Source organism: Lichenostomus cassidix, chromosome 9 (genome assembly GCF_008360975.1).
Source record: "Lichenostomus cassidix isolate B80296 chromosome 9, HeHo_3.0, whole genome shotgun sequence".
In the NCBI taxonomy this organism is placed as follows: Eukaryota; Metazoa; Chordata; class Aves; order Passeriformes; family Meliphagidae; genus Lichenostomus; species Lichenostomus cassidix.
Window position 1 is genome coordinate 18644928 of NC_139490.1, and position 15412 is coordinate 18660339.

At 41.3% G+C, this 15412-nt stretch overlaps 1 protein-coding gene across 4 annotated transcripts in view; it reads right to left on the minus strand.

The window, feature by feature from the left end:
• The window catches only part of CLSTN2 (calsyntenin 2), a 298945-nt gene that overhangs the window by 42718 nt on the left and 240815 nt on the right, over positions 1-15412 (minus strand). For all 4 annotated transcript variants that reach the window (XM_085069686.1, XM_085069683.1, XM_085069684.1 and 1 more), the window contains 3 exons: positions 7456-7641; positions 2483-2731; positions 1838-1959 (listed from right to left, as the gene is read on the minus strand). In XM_085069686.1, the coding sequence (XP_084925812.1) occupies positions 1838-1959; positions 2483-2731; positions 7456-7641 (557 nt within the window). The remainder of the gene's footprint in view (positions 1-1837; positions 1960-2482; positions 2732-7455; positions 7642-15412) is intronic.

The following is a 15412-nucleotide window of genomic DNA, read 5'->3' on the forward strand; positions in this document are numbered from 1 at the left end:
TGCTGCCCTGTGCTGTCCCCCAGGGCAGGTGGGGCACAGCTCAATCCCAGGCTTCTCTTACAACACAAACACTGCAAAGGAACCTGAGATTTGCCACTGCACAACGAACTCTTCTGAAGGGGAGATTTCCAAGGTATTTCTGTGTCTAAATATGCAAATGATCAACTTAATCTACTCTTGGAAGTCTAGTCTGGCTTCTTTTAATACTGAGAATGATCCTAACTTGTTTTTGATGTGGTTTAAAATATCCTGTGCTTTCTAAGGTAAACCACTCTGGGTACAGAGTTAGAAGCTGACATCATTTTACTACATTAAAGTAAAAATTTCTCACTGCCTTGTCTTCAAACCCATGCAAGTTCCTTACCAGCCCATTATTCACATATGTTTTATTTTCATTTTCTTTTAATTTACTCTACCATATAGGCCAGATGGAGCATGAAGAAGAGATAAAGCAGCGATTTTTATGAGGTCCCTTCATGACAAAACTTACAACAGTATCACCATGACAATATAAATTTATCTTCATGGAAGTCTGGGCACACAACCCATAACAAACTTTATTTATACTTTAATCTTACTTTCTTTTTCAGCTATAAACAACAGCTGAAAACATACTGTGGAAATCAATTGACAGCAGCAGAATGAAGGGAAATTAATCAAGTGACCTAAACCAATATTTTCTGTCTCTTGTTTCCATCATGTAGGAGTTTTCAATAGTAGTTAGGAAGGTTCATGGTCAAGTTACAAGAGTCAACACAGACTTCATTTACTGAGAGGACATTGGCTCTTTCTCATTGTAAGGACATAGAAGTTGACTGCACTCAATTTTCAAAATCAAAACACTTCCCACAAACTTCGCATTATCATTGATTTAGATGCTTAGTACAGAGTGGAGAAACACAAATCCATCTTCAGCACTCAGAACAGCCCTATATGAGGTGGTATCTGTTACCCCTGACTTGCAACCCTCAATAGGATTTAACTTAAATGTGTTTTGAGACATTGTAAGATTTCATATCAAGTACAGCAGAAACTGATTCCAGACTGGTTAATGTAAATGCAAAGCAAGAGCCATGACCACCCCATGCTTTCTTACCTCACTCATCTGACAAACATGATGAAGATCTCATTTTTATACACATTTAGAAGCTGAATTAGAAAAGTAAACATTCCTATACCTACATCTTCAATAGCATAGTTTGCACTCAAAGATAAGAAGAAACTTGCTTTGAGAAAATAGTACTTTGCTGAAGTCTGTCTTCTTTCATCCAAATGATCCTTATCCTGCCTAGAATTAATAAATCTATGAAAGGCAACTCTTATCTCTTTAATAATAATTTTCTTGCAATATACTCTTAATAATAAGGAGAAATTACATACAGCAGAGCAGATGAAAGAAAGGGTCTGCAGACTGGATTTACAATATAATAGAAGTGTCTTTCTGTGTGTCAGCATACTCTTTACTGAAAAGGTTTCCATCACTTCCATTGTGCTGATGAAGCAGATTTTTAAAAGATGATAAATGGAAAACTTTGAGGGAACTGTATGCAACGTCTTGTCTCTCTCCACTGCCAAAGGATATAAACCTCTACTTACCACTTAAAGAGACTCAATTAAAAAAAAACCTACTGCATAAAATGACTCAACAAAGTTAACTCGTTTCTCTCTCTTTATGTGGATCCCAATTAGAGACATAACAGCTGCAAGCTGCAGTGTAATCGCAACAGATTTCAGACAGAACTCTTGCATCAGAACAGTGGCACTGGGATCAGTGTGGCTCCCTGTGCTTTGGAGGGGTGAGGAGGGAAGGGTGATGGCTAGAGGAAGCAGGAGGTACCTGGTCCAGTTTCCAGTGGAACTCGGCGGGGCGGAAGGTGTCAGCCTGGTCGAAGTCCTTGCGCAGCAGGAACACGAGGCGGCAGTTGTGCACGTAGAGCGCGTAGTGGTGCCTGTTCATCTCTGCGGGGACAGCAGCCAGCTCAGCCCTGGGCCTGACAGCCCCACACACCCACAGACCAGCCAAACCACAGAGACCACAAGGACTGAGTTTTCTCACAGATCATTACGGTTCTTGTGGGAGCATCTCCTTGAATTATGCCCCATCAGCTTTGTTTTTGGAATCATCCTGCCCAAGCTAATAAATCAAATCCAAATATGTATTTCATCTAGCTACTTTCAGTGAAGAATTGTTTCAGTGAAGTACTGTTTCCCCCAATTTAAATAATGAAAAAGAATTAAACATAATTTAGTTATTTCATCACTGAATTCCTATAACATCTCTTCTAGCTGTGTTATCCCAGCTGTGTTTGAAATGTAGGGACTCATCAGCCCCCTCAATAAGCTCTCCAGTCAGCAATGTTTACAGTGGCACCATCTGAGCTTAGTAAGCTTTTTCTCAGACTGAATTAAATGAGGAAAGATGGCAACACTCTGATAATGTTGATGTTCCCTTTGCACAACCTTTTTCCATACACAGACTCACCTGTCTTGTCAGAGTTGCAGAGAATAGTTTCTTTCTCAGCTCTTAACCCAGGACTAGGTCCATGTTTCATCCACAGACTGATGGTGAACTGGTCAGTTAAATTTTTTGGGACTATTCCATCTGGGATTTTGGCTCCTTGCTTTCCATCAAATTTAAAAATTATGTCATTGCTGTCCATGAGCAGCCCAGCTGTCCAGTTGGTTGTTGCACTGGGAGATGGTAACAGGTCAATGGCACCTGAGGAAGCTCCTGCAAATCACATATCATGAATAACAGGATGAGAGACTAATGAAACACTGTGAAGATTAAGTTAATATAGGCCAGGGTTCTAAGTCACACTCTTGAATTATTTTACCCAAATGGTCCTAGCAGCTTCAATGCCAAATCACAGAAATGTTATAATATACCAACCATCGTAAACAGCACGAGTTTCTAGATTAAATGTATTGCACAGAAAGCTATAGAAAATATTATAAAGTTATCTTTCTTGGAAATTTTCATTATTTTCTGAAATTCATTAATGCCATTTCTTCATCTATTTCTAGAGCTGCTAAGAGTAAAACCAAATTTTCTGCATTTATCTTCCCTTGCTGACAACATGAAGATTTGTGGGGATGATGTGTTGTAAAATACAGCCCAGTGGGGATGAGTGCAGGACAGCTCACACCATGTCCAGCAGACAGCCAAGGATATCCACAGTCATGTTGGGAGGAATGTCAGTTCACAGGGGGAATTCACCCTAACCAGATAATATCACTTTAATGCTGGTTTCTGGTACATTCTTGATGGTTGTAACTCCATGTGTTCTTTAATGATAGACCAAGCTGGAAAACACTGTGGTGCCAAGATCTGATAAAGCAGCACAGTTCTCCACAGTCCTGTGTTTTCTTACAGCTCAACAACTGCCAGGCACTGCTAAAAGTATGTAAGGAACCACCCAGAGCATTTACCTACTGGTGAAAGACAGCATTTAGGAGAAAATAGGACTTCAAGAGGAAAAAGCACAAACAAGCTTTGTATCCCTGCTGCTGCTTTGTTAGGTGACAATATGGTGAGCAAATCATGATGGCATAAAAAATCCCCTGCTAAGATATTCTACCCTCCTTCCCCATCCAAGGAGAGAGAAAAGATCCCAAATCTCTGCAGGAGCACAAAATTTTAAGGCAAGAGTGTGTAGAATTGTTTCATACTGCCTTTAAAAATAGGAAAAAAGTATTAGGGTAATGATTTGAAAACATTCACGTTATTTTGTAACAATGTCTTGGATTCTCCTAAATTTATTACCATAAAATGAGCCTATATTGAAGTGATATTTTGAATATCAAACCTAATGCCTACATGTTCATAGTTCAAGCATAGAGACAAAGTGTGTTTTTACAAACATGTAAAAAACATGTTTGTAAATGTTTTACAAACATTACATTTTACAAACTGTAATTCTGAGTAATACACAACTCTGCATTATACAGAGATGTTACCAACAGCAATACATCAAACTCAGTTTATCCAGATGGCACAATTTGGGATAAACTCAGTCCCAATGCTCCTGCCATGGGCAGGGCACCTTCAAGCCCCATCCAACCTTCCCTATTGCTCATTAAACTCTGCAGAGTGCTCAGGTAAATAACCTTATTTTCCCAACTTAAGGTCAGGCTTGTCCAAGAGCATTTGTGTAAGCAGCATCAAGCTGGTTATCACCACTTTATCTCCCTATATCTTTATGGAGATTTACAGCTAGGTTTGGAATCTCATCCTGTTAGGACATTTCAATCATGCCCTGAGAAAAACCATTGGATTATGTGTTTGGGAGATCTGTCTGGAATAAATCATGCTTTTTCTATCCTGATCAATCCAGCCAGAGGCCCAGGCTGCAGACAGAGCTGGGGCCATGCAAACAGGATGGACCTGGAGGTGTTCCCAGAACAGTCCTACCATGCCATGGGATCAGTGCCCTTCCAAAATGTAGCCCCTGATGCCCTTTTCTCCTAACATGCTTCCAGAGCAATGCAGGAACTGCTGCCTGAAGCTCAGTTTGGGGCCAAGACCCCTGAGACACCTCTTGCACATGAAGTGTTGGTTTTCACTAGAGATTTATGCATTGGTCCCACCTCCTCTCCCAGTCCCCCAACCATCCTGCCAGGACAAGCACACAGTGATGCTGCTTACTGAGCCAGGCCAGACTGCTGGCTTGGCTGGAAACAAATCATTCAAGTAACACCCAGCCCAAATTACACATCTTCATCTGATCAACTACTTCCTTTGAGCCTCCTGCAGTGCTACACAACCCAGGATAATGGAGAGGAGCAGGATCTTAGCTGCAGCAGGGCCTTCAGTTTGAAAGTGTTTCCCTGTCTCAGTTTCCCATCTGCCACATGCAAGAACTAGAAATCTCATTATTTTCTATTTTATCTGCATTCAGAGGGAAAGGAGACAGCACCAGAGACATCTTTCCACTATATTTTTGGCTCCTTAACCTATGTTTTTTAGTGTGATTTATTCTGGATATGTTTTGGCAGTCCAAATGGTGTCTTTTAGAGAGTCTGTATTTTTATTCCTGTCAGGTGACAAGGTGAAAGAATACTTACTAAAATGCTTTGAGGCACAACACTAATAATTCCTTGACTTTAAAATGACTCAAGAGTAATTCAATCATTTAAGCTGCCCACCTTGACCGTCCAAGGGAGTACAAATCCCTGGGTTATTGAAAAGCAGGCTTAAACCTTCCACCATATAGAAAATTAATTTTAATTCATCCTCCTTAGCATCTGCATTCTCCAGATTTCCAACAGATAAATTCATAAATGAGCACAGGATTTGTAAACTGGATCTTTCATTATCCAGACAGAGCCTTGCATTCCACACAGTGCACATCTGTCTGTGACTGCTCAGGTCTGCACTCTGCAATTGCACCGTGCTTCACTGGTACAAAAAAATTCTGTGTTTTCTTCCTTTTCAGAGGATTTTGTCATCCAGCCATTAGTTACAATAAGGTAATTTCTGGGAGAAAACTGATTTCCAGAAATAATTTAACCTGCTTTCATAAGAGCTCTCTCTACATTAAGGATGGCAATAAATACTAAATAGCAAAGTGCAGGCCAGGCTAAATGCAATTCTCATGTAAAGCACATTGTCACAACCTTTTTATCCTATTACAAGTTTCTACCATGTCTGCTCTCTATGAAGATATGGAAGACTTGGATGAAAAAGAAATTCTTTCAGCAGTGAGAATTTTCCCCCTGTTTACATCCACTTTCACTCTCATCTATTTTCTCAGGTGTCTTTCTACTCGAGTGTCAGCAGGTGAGGCAGCCAAGCCACAGACTGCAAACTGAGCCCCAGGGTTTGCTCAGCCTTCCTCAACTAAGGAATCTGACACCAGCAGAAGGTGCCTGCTTTCAGCCCTACACTAGGAATGATAACATTTGATTTCAATGTATAATGTTTGATTTCAAGGTAGTAATTTTGTGGTTTAGGTCTTGTTTGTGGTGATGTGCATTGAGTGACTGTGCCATTTGCAGTTCAGGTCTGTAACAGCACAAAGCAATGCTCTTTTTGCTGCCAGTTCAGGTTCCTAGAGGAGGCAAAAGTACTTGACTTTAGCTGTAACATATTTATTTTTATTAAAATTCTAGTATTTTATGAAATCAAGCCTTGCTCAGCCTCTCAGATTTGATGTCATTAACACAATTAAGATGCATATTGGGGCAGATGGGCTTTCATCTGCTCTTCTAGATCCCAGGCAGTTGGATAAGGACACAGAATTAAAGTCATAGTTATTTCTGTAACCTTAACTAAGCAATTTTCAAGTTGAAAAAAATTCAGATTTTATGACAATGCTACTGCTCCCACTCACCTTTATCTCCCTTTCTCCATCTCCACTGATAATTGATAATCACAACTGCCAACTATTTTTCCGTGGAAATTGCTTCTCCCTTTTTAATAGTTCAGTAACAGTGGCTGAAACTTTTCATTTATAAAAGTTATTTCCTAAAGGTTAGTGTATTGATCTCAACACACCTGCAGCACTGCTGTGTGGTTATAAAAGCCCATGTAAGCCCTACACCAGAGCACCCCAAACCAAAATCCACCCATTTAAATGGAAAAAAATCACAGTTGCCACTGTAGCTCAGACAGGAGCCAGGCAGAGAGAGATTTCAGAGCAGATGGGAATCAATGTCCACACCATCAGGGCTTCAGAGGAGGACTCTAAAAACAGGATATTAGAGGAGCAGGAGAGACAGCTGATCTCAAAAGATAAAGGGATTATTGTGTGGCCATTGCTTTGCCAGACACAGAACCTTGAAGTCAGAAAAAGATACAGCAGTATCTTCAAATATTTAATCTGCCTTTCAAAATTAATTTGTGCCTTTTACACTGAGTTACCAGAAAGCACAAAAAGGGAGGAAAATAACTAGGAAATATTTCTCCACCGTGTCAGCTCTTATCTGAAACTCATGTTTCTTAAATATTTTTGCTCAAATGATTGCCCAAAATATTCTTTTACTTTTTGTCTGTCTGTCCTCTGGCACAGCACAGAGCAGCAGAACAGAAAGCTGAGTCAGGAGGACTGAAACACCACAGGGAGATTCAATTCCCTTCAGACTCGATGGTATTCCTGTGATGGCAAACCCATCCTGGAAATGTCACCACATTGTCACACCAATATTTGCAGAAGAGGGAAGAAAGAAGGAGAAAAAGGTGGAATGAGGAAGAAGAAAATATAGAGAAGGGAATAGGAGCAGGAGAGAAAAAAATTAAAGGAAATCAGGGAGAAAGTATGAAATAGAGTGAAAACAAATGGAAAAGAAGAATGGAGCAGCTGTCAAATATCAGCACTCTCTCCATATGCATTGCTACAATCCAAGGGGAACTAGCTGAGCTAAATTCAAGTGCTGCATGCTTACAGACCACAAGAAATCCCTCCCTTCAGCTGGAAGAAATATTATTTTGGCAACTGCAAACCATATTCATACCACATAATTTCTGCAGAGATTTTTCTGAGTAGGTTTCACGATCACAGCCCTTCCCAATGTAGTTGGTCTGCAGCTCAATGGTGGTGTGGATGGAGGAGACTGGGCCATCACACGTTTCCAGATGGATGCTGGGAAACAAGGGAATGCTGCCAGAGCCAGGCCTGTATTCAATCCGTTTGCTCCAGTCTGCAGAAACAAGCAAACAAACAAAAAGCAACAAGATTCAATGGTGGGTAAAAAAGGGAAGGGAGTTATATAATTTTAAATGACATATTATTCTCAAAGGTCACTGTCCAAGGCAAAAAGAAGAGTTTCTGAACTTGGCATCAATAAGCTACTGTCCTAAAAAAATTGGATTTTGGCCCTGTTTTTCTAAGAGTGTCAGGCTCAATTAAGTCCCACCAGTGCTGGTTGAGTCACACAAGGCTGGGGTGCACACACCTCCTGACAAGAAGTGCTAATTGGTGTCACTCTGCAGCTCAGTGGCCATGTTCCTGTGGCAGAGACAAGCCAGCTCCACAGGGAGGAGGTGTCTGCTGCCCCCAGCTGGGTCCGATTTCCCAGCGCTGTGATCAGAACAAACACCTCCAAGCACCAGGCTACACACGTCTCACAGAACACCTCTGTGGTGTCACTGCTTGTCTTTGAACATCTTCCTCATTTTGTGCAGCGTTAATGACAGAAGTTCCAGCTGAAAGGACAGCTCCTGCTCCCAGCCAGATCTGACTAATCCATGCACATGCAGATGCCTCCCAGCCCACAACATTTGAACAATCCCCTGCCTCAGGCAGCCACCTGTTTGTGCCACACATACCCCTGTGCTGCTCAGCTGGAGCGCTTAATGCTTTAAATCCAATTAATTACAGCGTTTGCAACATGCTTCAGAGAAAACCCAAACGAGCTGCAGTAATTACAAACATGTATTTTAGCTGTCTTTCCAGTCTGCATTTTCATGGAGTCACAGAATGGCTGCAGTTGGAAGGGATCCTCAAACATCACCCAGCCCATGCCCTGCCATGGCCAGGGACACCTTCCACTGAAGGTTCCTCCAAGTTCCATCCAACTTGATCTCAGACAATTCCAGGGACGAGGCACCCACAGCTTCTCTGGGCAACCTGTGCCATGCCTCTGCATCCATACAGGACAAAATTTATTTCTTATATCCAATCTAAATCCAACTTAAAGCTGCTGCCCCTTGTCCTGTCACTACAGGCCTCAGTAAAACGTTTCTGTCTTCCTTATGAGTTTCCTTTAAGCACTGAAAGGCCTCAGCAAGATCTCCCAGGAGCATTCCCCAGCCTGAGCAACCCCAACTCTCAGTCTGTCAAAGGAGGGATGCTCCAGCCCTCTGGCCATGTCCATGGCCTTTCCCCTCGTTGCTCTAACAAGTTCACATCTGTCTAGGTAAAAGAAGACTTCATAAATGGAGAAGTTCTAGGTCCTGGCAGCCAATGAAATCTCTGAAAGGAAATGCAGAGACATGCTTTCTAAATATCAGTGAAAGGAAAACTAATACTTAATACATATATATGTAGATTTAGTAGGAGTTTGGTGTTTTTCAACAGCTCTCATTTTCACAAAACTTGAAAAATGGTGCTCTCTCCCAGGGTCTTAAGCTGCATTAAACATTTCTAAGAAAATCTGAACATCCATGCAAACACTTTGAAGTGCAGGGCACTCATTAGTCCTGAGTCCAGGCAAAGAGACTGATCTGCATTTCAAAATTCTTCAAAATTTTCTTCCTAAAAAACCCAGTTGGTAACCATGCAGCATATTTTGTTATCAAGAGGAAGATGAGACTTCATGGAACATTCTGGAAGTATGTTTAGTATCTATTTTTACTAAAATCTTTAGGATTGTACATCACGACCAAGACAACCATGACTACATGACTGCCTGGGCACACGTAACTGAGTTGCTATTTCAGTTGGAATTCCCAGGTAATTCCCTCCATTTGTTCCATATTAAGTTAGATTTGATCTACAGTATTGCATAATTTCTCTGCAATTGTCATCTTAAACAGTTCCATTAGAATTTCAAGTATCACATAGGGGACATCATTACAATAATAGGTTTCTGTTCCCTCTCCATTTCAGAAACTTGAGGTTAACACTTTCCCAGCAGAACAAGAAAAGCAAATTCTTTCAGGTACTTCAGGTAAAAAGAGAATAATTTGCTGGTTTTATACAAGCTAGTGGTATATGACTTGTTGATCTTTATAATCTCCTATTCAAAGGTTAAGACATTATATTCTTCTGTCCAAAAGGGAAAATAAAGGAAGTCTTACATATATCTGAAACTTTTCTATTTCTGCAGCTTTCAGCCCCATTTTCATTTCTCAGCTATATGAGATGAACCAGCACTCATGCAAAATGCTCATTAGTGGATGTGAGACCTGAGTGAGTTATGAACTGCAAGGTATCTGCAGCTGCCCATTCACCTCCAGCTACACGAGGAATGTCCTGTAAAACCCACACCATATGAAATGCCACTGCTCACAAGGAAGAATAATGGGAGCCCTCTGTTTCTGCCACAAGAACTGGAAGAGGTATTTTGTTTCATGGGATTACCTTTCATCTTGGCAGAAGTGGGAATTTGTACCCAGAGATCATAAACCCTGCACCTCCTAAATTACTCGCATTTATCTCAGCCCTAAATCATAAAACATCAACTAGACTTGAACCAGTGTCTTTGTCCCTTGGTCCATCCCATCACCACAGAGCAATCCTCATCCCAAACTGCACCAGCACTTCTTTCAGTGACTCAGCTGAACTCAGCCAGCACAGTTCCCCCTTTGCCACCAACCTGACACAAGTCCTGCTACAACAGCACACTGCTCTGCAAACTCAGGAAGGTAAACACTGCCAGGGTAGAAGACTAACCCCATGGGGAAAGTCTGAATAAAACTAGCACTGTGTAGTCCTGCAGCCTCTGTCTGGATTTTTGATTTCAACAGGCTTTTGCTTGCGACTTGTGGCATAAAGCTGCTCCAGACCATGTAAGAAGCCCCAGCTGGATTATCCCTACAATACAACAGCAGAGGGTAAATACCACCATGCCAAGATTGTGGCTCAGATTTCATCAATTATACAGCCGCTATGTAAACTTGGATCTTGATCTCCGAGAAACTCAAACTATCCCAAGATCAAAATGGATCAAACTTCAGTGATAGTTTGAGCCTTTAAAAGTAAATCCCAACGCACTAAATAAATTTTCCTTTTAACAGGAGGATAATGCGAAGACTTTCCTTGATCTCTGCACTTAAGGTTTTCTGTACTGTCTTTGTGATCCATGTTTTATATTTTAATTCATTGCTAATGCTAGATGACAGTAAGAAGGATTTAATCTGATTTTTTTCCTCAAAGGAGATTGTGCAGAAGAGGTATGATCTGATTCATATCTCCTACATGAGCGTGGCCATAAACTCTGATTCCATCTCATGGTGTTCAAAACGATGGCAATGTAATTAAAGACAATTGTGACACAATGAAATGCAAAACTTCTCTCCTGTTGCACTGAAGATGAGCATCTTGGCAGCTAAATGTAAGATAAAATTTATGTGGTGCTGTTAGTGAGTCTCTGCAGCATCCCTACATAATTGCTGGAACAGAAGGTTCCCAGAGCAGTGTAATTGGTATCTCTTCTGTTTCCTCTGCAGCATCCTCACATCTGTGCTGTCTGTAGGCTGGAGACTTGGCTAAAGGTTACTCTGCTGCCTTTTTAATGGGAAATAAGATGAGTGACTTGTTAAGGAAACGATAATGAGGTCTGACTCAGTTAAAGGGGCTCCACAGCAAAGAGAAAACTCAGACTGATGTCCAAAGCTTTGCTAGGATACCCTGGCTTGCTAAGAGATTTGAGTGCACATCTCAAAGCACAAACATTCACATAAACCTGCTCTTTCTGCAGCTTGTTGGTAGTTAAAAAAAAAAACAACAACAAACAAAAAAAGTCAGAAATTTGTGCTTAGTACAGGGCAGTGAAAAGGCTGCTACTGCAGGAGTTGTTGAACCCTAATGGAATAACTGTTGTGCCTGACCTACTGACACTGAATATTCCATCAAGTGATAAAGTCCCCAGCTCTAGTAGTGCCTAATTATGTGAAATAAACATATAAGAATCTAAAAACCATGACAACAACAGCATGGGTTAAGCTATTATTTGTTGAGAGATCCCATTTGAATCAAGTGTTTGCTGCAGTGTCAGAGCCCCAAGGGCACTAATCAGCCCTAACGAAGCTCCACAAGCTTCACCTGGGGCCTCCCTTTTGCCCCCATGAGCCTGGAGCTCTGATGGAGCTCTGGCCTGGCAGAGCCTCATCACCACGGAGCTGCCCAGGGACCTGATCCTGACCCTCATCCATGGATTCACTCCCTGCAACCTGCCTGCTCCTGCCAGGGCTGCTCTGCAGCTTGCCTGAGCCTGACCCCTTCTCTGGCTCTGCCCTGCTCCCCTCAGCAGGGTCAGGGGTGGCCCTGGGGGGTGAAGGCTCTGCCAGCTGTTTTAGCATTACAATTAGCTCTTTGCTTGCTTTCCTTCAGGAAATAACCTTGTTCTTGCCAGGTTCGGATTGGTCACACTTCTGGTGTCTGCTGGAGAGGCTGCAAAGTGCTTCTCAGATTCTGAAAGACAAACTCTGAAACACTGCACGGAGTAGTTACCCAAATCAATGAATTGAGTATGTCATAACTTGTGTGGAAACTCTTCCATTTTTCAGCCCAAGGTCTAAGAATATGTGGAACTTTTTACATGCAGAGAAAAGAAAAATCATAAGGAAAAGCTTCAAAATGAACTGGATACCCTGCAGTGCTTTAACTTTTGGGCAGAGGAAACATTAATGGGACGATGCTGTCAGCTGCATCTCAGAGATAAGACACTTCTCAATGAAATTATAATTGCCCCAGTGAAGCTCAGGAGGATCTTGCGGTGAAAATTCAAAAAAGAAAAGACTGCTTTTGTAGTTGTAAATGAAGAAATGTGAACAAAGGAGGTCTCTTCCACAGAGGCACATGGAAATAAGAATTTAGTCACACAGGTCTAAAATGAACGGAGGGTTTGTATTGCTTGAGATGGGAAAGACTGGCTTCAGTATCTCAGTCCTCACAGATAAGCAGAACTGTTTGCAGAGAGGGCAATAATGGGTTACTCTGAAAATGTGGAGTTCATGGTGCACAGGGAGCTAACTGGTAATGATCCCTGTGAGTCTGCCTAGGGAGGGTTATTTGATATTTCCATTTGCAGTCTTGGCACAAGACCAGGACTCTGTTAGTTGCTGCAGCCAGCAAAGAGAAGGAAGTGGCACACCAGAAGTCAATCCAGAAAGAGAATATCCCAAGCACAGAGAGAGCTGACCTTGAGAACTGGTGTCACAGCAATAGTGCTTAGCAGCAATGATACAAAGTATCATGATACAAAGTATCCGAACTTCAGCAAACTGCTGAGAAATCACAGGAAAACGACAAATGGAAAAAGAGCTGATTCCATTAAGACAAGAACAGCATTTCCACGGGCCACCAGTCTGATACTGCCAGGCAAAAGAAAGGCAGTCGTGGAATATATAAAGCACTGTGCTCTCAGTAAGAGGCCATGGTAAAAAGAAATGTGAAAGCACGTGGAGTGCTCAGGGAAGATGCATTTAGCTATAACGGAGACACAGAACTTACTCAGGAAAGGAGAGCATATCTTAAAAATTAGATTGAGGCAGGTATGACTGCTTTCTCTGAGTATGTCTGGTAGTTAGAGAGAAGTAAAAATAATGTTGATATAAGTAGAAAACCAAGTACAAACTTATGTAAACTTTAAGCTCAAAACTCACTAATACTCAGGAGTTCAGTTAATTTTCAAATGTCTGGAGTGATTATTTAGAGTGGGTATTCTGCTAAAGCAGTGCCATTCAAGTTAATAGCTGAATGTAAATATTTCATTCCGATTACCCTGGTTGAAGGATGTATGGCTAAGGCATGCACAGCAGTGCCAAGCCCAGACTGGCATAAGGACTCCCTGCTTCACCATAAATTTCATTTATAAAAATATGGCTGAATATCTTACAGCTAAGACAACACAAGGATGCTGTTTTAAGCTGCTAGGTATGTGCAGAAGAGCAATACAAATTGATTTACATTTAGTGCAGAAAATACTTGGCCCTTTACAGTTGTTCCGGAAGACTAGGAATATTATCCTCATCAGCAAGGTTTCTGCACTTGACCACCCTCCTCCAAATAATCAATTGCCTTAGTAATCATATTCCTCCTTGTTAAAAGCACTGGCAGAACGAAAGCCAATATGGTTTTGGTTTTCTGCAGTAATTGGCTCTTGCTAGAAAGCCCCCATGAATAACCATTCTGAAGTCACTCAGCATCTCCTGCAAACTGCATCTGTGAGGAATGTTGACTCAGAAGTGATCTAAGATCACTCTGCCACTAAAATAGAAGGTCCTGCCCTTCTCTATACCAAAGAGGGATTTTATTTCAGCAGGAAGAGCAAGCTGATCTGACTGCACATGGCCTCAATGATCATTCAACATTAAAGAGGTGGTAGGAATGTGCCTGTTAGTGGTAGCAAAGCCCCAGGTCACCTTGGTGAGCCCTACATGCCTTAGAAAAGAAGTGACATTGAATATCTTTGATACATGCACTATATTTATTAAGTATTTTTATAACCTATTAGGTGAATAAACAAAGAGAAACTTTCATTTCAAAACTGTTTTTAAGCAAACACTATGTAGAAAGCAATTGAATTTTTTGGGAATATTTCCTCTTTCAAGATGAATTTTTAAAGAACTTCAACTTTATTCTCTTCCTTGGGTAGTTGGGTGTGGGTGCAAATGGGCTCTCAGAACTTGGAAGATAAAAGTAAGAAATCTTTCCAGATTGTTAAAACACCTGAGGCTGGATGCTGTGAAATCCTGTTTTCCAACCAGAGTCCTAATTGTCTGTTAAACTGCAGGTTCATCACCATTGCTTATTCAAGGCCATATTAAATTGGGCAGGAAAAAAAGAGTTCTTCTTCCATGAGGAAAGACAATGTGACTTTTGAGTTTTGGACTGTTGTCTTTGCTCCATACTCACTCCCCAGGAAGCAGAGCCAGCCTTCCCTGTTTATTTCAGGGAAGCAGAGCTCTCTGACACTTTCCTGGGGTGTTCCCCTGGTTGCTTTAGAAAGGTTTTTTTCTTTTAATAACTACTTTCTGCCTGAAATCAATTGCATTTTAGGGAGCAACCTAACTTGTGGTTTAATTGCCAATAGTTGAGCAGATCTCTAAGTCTCAAAACATAATTTTTAGGTTTTGGGTCCATGATTCTGCCCTTTTTTGAGGCTAAACTCTTTCTCCACACTGTACATCATTCACCAGAGAGCTGATACAGGAATAATTGTTTTCAATTTTCTGCTATCCTGCATCTTTCAGTACATTGGTTTGTATTTCATTTCCATTTCTTATCCCACTATGGCAGGATAGTAACAGTTTTGTGAAAACTGATCCTAAAAGTGACAGAAATGTGACAAAACAAGATTGCAATACCATAAACGAGCTAAAGGAAACCTGGCCTAGATTGCAGGACTTGACCTTGTCTTATTTCACCTTGTACTATTTAATGAAAATACTTTCTGGATATTTACTACAGTGTTGCCACAAGTCTACAGCTCTGCTTTGAATATGGAAGATATAACTTTACAGAAATCAATATTTGTGGCATTAAAACAACTGCAGTGAAAGGAGCCACACTGACAGTGAATCCACAGGAAAAATGCAGTTTGTGCTTTGTGTCCCCAGAACTGAAACCAGGCTGAGCCCTGCAGCGAGGGGCAGAACCCCGGGCAAGGTGTGGAGAGAACCGGTTTGGGCTTCCCATGGAAACCCCTAATTGTGCTTAAAAGTGTTTCAAACCAAAAATCAAAGTATCTTCAACTGCAGATCTAGCCATGGTGATGTCAGGACCATCATCACCATCCATCTTTT